Below are 5,927 nucleotides of genomic sequence, written 5' to 3'. Positions count from 1 at the left end.
GAGGTCAAGCACTGGCAAATTTCAAAAAGAAGAACAAGGTTCACCCCCTTCCTCATATAAGATTTTCGGGTTAAAACGGTTTCCGGTTTATTTATTTATTTTATTTTATTTTATTTTTTATTTTTATTTTATTTTATTATTATTATTATTATTATTTTTATTTATTTATTTATTTATTTATTTATTTATTTTTTATTTTTTTTATTTTATTTTTTTTTTTTTTGAGGTCCCCCTTTAAAAAGCGTTGCTACGCGCCTGTAAAGTTATTCTCAATGCCAGTAATTTAAAAAAAAATAATATACCTTCATCATCAGCTTCATTTATTCCTCTTTTCAGTTCAAACAAAGTTCTAATCTGTATTTTCCTTTCTAGACTGTCTTATCATAATCCAAATGCACTGTGTTATGTTGTAAATTTTGAATTAACCGGTGGCAGTAACTACAAAATTTACAACATGACAACTAGTCATGTTGTAAATTTTGTATTTACTGCCACCCGGTAAATTCAAATTTTACAACATGACAACTCCTTCAAGCCCTATGCATACGATTTAGGATACTTCAATCCTCTCTCCATTACCAAACAATTATATTACTTCAAATACCGATAATATATTGTGTAACTGATTCAAAAAATACTGAATACTTTCCATGCAAGCATGCATTCTTGAAAGAATTGCTTCATTAGCTATTAACACTTTTGTCTTTTGTTAAAATGTCGGACTGTCTCAAGTAAATCAAAGTGTCATTTGAAGAGCAACGTTTTCAGTACGATATATGCCTCATACAATGCTGTATGAAAAAAAATATCAGACAGTTTTCGGCCCTAACGCCGGTTTTCGAAGTTACACTCGACTACATGCAATATTTATATAACATAGAAATATTCACATTTTTTGTGGATTATAAGATAAGATAACGTAATATTCATTTTAAGTCGGGTTTTGACAACACAAACATTAGCTCTGAAGAGCTATTTTCCGAATCCGTAATACTAGTATTCTTTGTAAAATACAACAAACCCACGAAATATACAAGAAATAGTACTTTCTAAATATCACATTGCTGAAATATCACTATTTTGTATTCTGATTTTTTTCTCAAAATCACATATTCTAGGTTTAGAGTCGGCCTGCACCCAGGAATGAAAATATACATAATGCATGTATACATGAACAAGGAAAAAAATCTTCAAAACAGCAAGACCATGATTGTCACATCATGCCGTGTTGATTTGTTTGTTTGAAATGTGATCCTTTCGGGCTGTTGTAGGGTCACAGTATAGGGACAAAATTTTTCTTGGGAATAAAGACGCAAACATTCTTTAAAAAAAAATTTTGAAGAGCAACAGTGCAAAGGCTACTTAGTTGGAAGTATTGGCCCAAAGGCCTTTTCCTTTATTTATTTAATCATTTTTACTTTTGTCCATATTATGTCATATAATTTAGACAAGATCGTATTATCGTTTTAATGTAAACCAGATACCTGGGTCTTCGAATGTAAAAAAAATCCAGATTTTAACACTCCGAGATTTTATGTGAGATTTTCACGCAATGTGCACATACGAACCACTTAGCTTCCTTTTGAAGCAGAGACGAAAAATATCTCAATGTAATTGTCAGGAATTTATATTTCCGGCCGAGTGTTTAGGTATGTATTTTTTAAAGGCCTATTAAAGCATGAAGTATAGAATATTTGTTAAACTCAGTCGTATTTCCTGGGAATAATTTATAATGCTCATTTCATTTATAATTTCTCGTTGATTAATGTGACGTTCCTAAAATGAACTAAAGAAAAGAACTTGTTGCATGATTACCAATAGGAAAGTTGTTCACTTTCATCTTGATCTGTTTGTTTGATCCAATATATTTTGGAATAGCATAATATATATTTCAATAGGTCCATTCTTGGTACATTTTGAATGATGAATAAGATTTAGAATTCCACAGATAAATCAACATGAATTGTTAATAACAGCCGCTTTAATTCTCGGTTTACATGTATTAGCATTGCAGGACAACCTTGTGCGAATTCTATACAAAGACAAAAAGAAGCTTCTTCGTTACTTTCCTGACAACGTCTCTATATATATGAGTGAAAAATTCTCGACTGAGACGTAAAACGATACACAATCAACCAATCATCCTTGCAGTGGTTATCTGTTGATAAAGAATATTTTTTAATGTAATATTATTCATTTAGGTCTTTCAAAATGAAAAAAAATCTTTTCATGACGTTGACGTTAGTACTTTTAACATTTGGGTTTTGGCTGACAGCACTAGTCACAGCAGGCTGGCGAATCTCATCAGAAATGAAACCATTTCCACCTGTTAGAATCATGGTATGATAATTCACAGTTCATATATATATATATATATATATATATATATATATATATATATATATATATATATATATATATATATATATATATATATATATATATGAATTAGTCTGTAATTAATATTGTAAAGAGCTTAATTTCAGAATAAATATGTAAATTACTTATCTCGGGTTGTACATAATCCTGAATTTTATATTCATTATCGGGATATTAGTTAATTGCCTAGGAAAATTGTCTATGGAAATATTTGTTTAGTACATTGTATCAAAGATTATAATCATATCCCATTAGGCAGATAATTGGAATTTATTACACGTATTGAAATCTGAACAGTATACCGTTACGACTATCTTGCCTTTTGTAAGACGACTGGTTCCTCAGTTGGAGCTACTATAAATACACATGTTTCATTTGTTAAAATTATACTTTTCTAAACTTAAATCAATTATTTATTTCAAAAATTGACAAATATCAAATGTAGTTTCTTATTGTACACCTACAAAAGTCTTCATACAATTTTACTTCCAATATAAGTATACCTACGCTAAACCTTTTATGACAGTAGGATGAAGCATATTTAAAATAAAACAGATTTTATTTATTTTATCGAATATTCGAATATATTCGAATACTTTAATTGAATATTCGAATATGAATTATTGACAAAATTGACATCCCTAATATATATATATATATATATATATATATATATATATATATATATATATATATATATATATATATATATATATATATATATATATATATATATATATATATACATACTTTATTGAGAGAAAATCAATATTCTTCGATTTAGTATTTTGTCGTCATTTATTAGCGATAATTAATTCGTTCCATCAATGATGTAAGTTGCACTTAACCAGAGTTCAATAGATAGACCATACATGATTTCTGAGCGTTTTGCAACAAAATAAATATAAAATTCATAGACGATTACTTTGCTCTGTTTACAGTCATTTATCATCTTTTTTTACAGGCGATTGTGTGGAAAAATTTATCGACAGAACCGTATTTCATGAATAACACCCTTTTAGAACAACTCATCGAAGGCCGAGTAATTATGCTGCACTCTGAATTAACACATATAGATATGTACCTCATTGCGAGAGCAAAAGTCAATTTTGAATTTACTTTTCATCACTTACAAATTTACGTTTTATTTAGACCTGCAATATATGTGCATGTACTCATAAATGAAGCAAAGAGGAAGTATTAAACAGAAAAAAATATACGCATTAATTTTTTTACTTTTGTCATCAAATTGTAACTTAATAGTATAAAGATACAACTTATGGGTTATATAATTTTGGGCCTGAATACACTACAAGATTACAAAAGCAATGTGGATTCCAATATAAGAATCATTATTGGTCATTTTTCAACAATAGATATCAGAAGTGTGTTTTGTTTTTCAGGTATTAAGAGCACAGGTCACCAAATACAGTGATAGCATCTTTTATATGACGAAATGTACATACGAACGAAAAAATGGATATCCTACAAATAAATGCTTCTCTAACACACGCTCTCGAGATTCAACAAATGGTGGTGCAACAGACCGTAATATATAAACTCTTCCTTTTTTCGTTTTTCATGATTCAATTGTCCTAAAAACATAAAAATCCAATGAATACGTATATATAAATCTCGTATTATATATAATAAAAAAGATAGAGATAGCGAACTTAAACGATCTCAGAGATCCTCTAAACAATTAAAGTGTGATCAGATCATAAAACATAGACTCCTGGAAACACCAGACGAAGGATGTGTGTAGGAGGAGTAGGACTCCCCTATTGACCGAGCACTTGCTGTAGATCCTCTGTATTGATCAGGAACACGGAAAATCCGTAGTCAAAATAGATTTAATCAATGGTCTCACAACCGGTATGAAACATGTTGCTCAAAATAAGACACAATGATTGGTTGTATTGGCAAACAAAGTTAATTATAATGACCAAAGAATTGGTGAAATGCTGACTTTTAACTAGACTGTAAAAAATCAATCCCTTCATTATTTGCATGTTTATTTTAATGTCAGCGAAATGTTGTAGGCCTATTGCAACATGACATTTTAACGATCATAGAATTTTCAATAGACTGATTTAAAGGGAGGTTCTTGACATCCCTGTAAAATTATCTTATTTGTCAGTAGCCTGTCGGTTTAAAAAAAAATGATCGGGCTCAGATAGTAATGTTATTAAGAAAACACTTAATTCACGATTTTTATGCTATATTTTATAAAACCTTTTTACAACACTGAGAAAAATTATCTTCTGTTATTACCCTTTTCTTTCAGTGACTTGGACTGAGATGCAGATACATTTTGCTGCGTTTGTAGTTGTTCTAGTTTTGTGCCTTATAAGCTTTACTCTTCTTGTGAAGAATTCTAAATCCCCCCCTAAAGTTCTAGCTGGAGGAATTGTCTTTTTCATTGCAGGTAATGCGCTTGATTCTGTTTCTAAAATTTGGCTTTTCCCAATCATAGTTTTTTCACTGTATCATTTTCAATTGAAAGGTTAGTATTTTTAATTTCTGAATAACTACCCCAAACATTTTATAAAGAGCATCTGATAAACTATAGCTACAATATTTAAGAAGTAGCCAAGGTGGTTAGAGGGTTGTTTACAATTTTTTAGCAATCATTTCCACATATTAATACTTTTTCAAACAGAGAAATCGAATAATTGCAAGTAACTACAGACAGTGAATATTCTATGTAATAGTTTTTTTTTTTAAATATGCCATTTATTTCAGTTGTCCTTGAACTCACTCTGGTTATTCGGTGGATTATTCTTAACATGACTACGAACAAGTATTATAATTCCATTGAGAATTTGAAGTTTTGGACAGAAAGAAAAATGTTTGTGAGCCTCAAATTTCCGTACTCCATCCTTCTAGCTGGTCAAGGCTTAATTTTTAGCGCAATGGTCTTGCCCTTTACATTTTTGTTATACAAGAAATTACGCCAAAATACAACAAGCAGTCTGAATGAGGAAGAAAATGAGACTCTCAACTAATGACTGATTGGACTGATCAAACAGTTTCATGTTCTTTCATTAACATTTCTAAAATAATCAAAATGTATGATGATTATTATTTCAAATTGATTATTTCCTAGCCTATCATACAATTGTGCATTCAAACACTTCATATTTCTTAATAAATGTATCATTTTGTTGGATTTTTTAAAAAATGTGGAATAAATGTGTATCTAATAAACATTAAAAAAAAATTAATTCTTATTTTTACGTTAGATATATGATAGTTTAGAGGTTTAGGATATTCGAGGATAAAAAAATTGTTATGGATAGTTTTGAAGTTTGAATTATATAATTAAGTATCACGTACGTGCATATAAAAAACTAAAACTGAAACATGATTCAAGGTTCTAGTAGTGCTACCCCATGTCCAGTTTAAGCTACTCTCCTTTTGTTTAAAAAAGTGACAGTTGGAAAGTTGAATTTAGAGTTATACTTTCTTTCTCGCAATCTTATTATGTAAAAGGTAGAAAAGATAATATGCACAACACTTTAAAAAACCAGGATTAAACTTTTCTA

General features: G+C 29.4%; 1 protein-coding gene across 2 annotated transcripts; it reads left to right on the top strand.

Moving 5' to 3' along the window:
- The first annotated feature begins 1,556 nt into the window (after nucleotides 1-1,556).
- On the top strand, nucleotides 1,557-5,540 carry LOC133187871 (uncharacterized). 2 transcript variants are annotated; one of them, XM_061323262.1, is made up of 6 exons: nucleotides 1,557-1,649; nucleotides 2,202-2,340; nucleotides 3,344-3,421; nucleotides 3,783-3,927; nucleotides 4,667-4,807; nucleotides 5,125-5,540. In XM_061323262.1, exons 2-6 carry the CDS (start codon nucleotides 2,212-2,214, stop codon nucleotides 5,385-5,387), a joined length of 756 nt encoding a protein of 251 aa, XP_061179246.1. In that variant the 5' UTR covers nucleotides 1,557-1,649; nucleotides 2,202-2,211; the 3' UTR covers nucleotides 5,388-5,540. The 2 variants fall into 2 exon arrangements, with proteins under 2 accessions (XP_061179246.1, XP_061179247.1); XM_061323263.1 differs by lacking the exon at nucleotides 1,557-1,649 and having other exon boundaries at nucleotides 1,727-2,340.
- The last annotated feature ends 387 nt before the right edge of the window (nucleotides 5,541-5,927 follow it).

The sequence above is a fragment of the Saccostrea echinata genome, unplaced genomic scaffold (genome assembly GCF_033153115.1).
Source record: "Saccostrea echinata isolate AGI-Se365-2 ecotype Australia unplaced genomic scaffold, CSIRO_AGI_Sech_v1 ptg000015l, whole genome shotgun sequence".
In the NCBI taxonomy this organism is placed as follows: Eukaryota; Metazoa; Mollusca; class Bivalvia; order Ostreida; family Ostreidae; genus Saccostrea; species Saccostrea echinata.
Note: the sequence above shows the minus strand (reverse complement) of the source record. Positions and strands in the feature narration are given on the sequence as shown.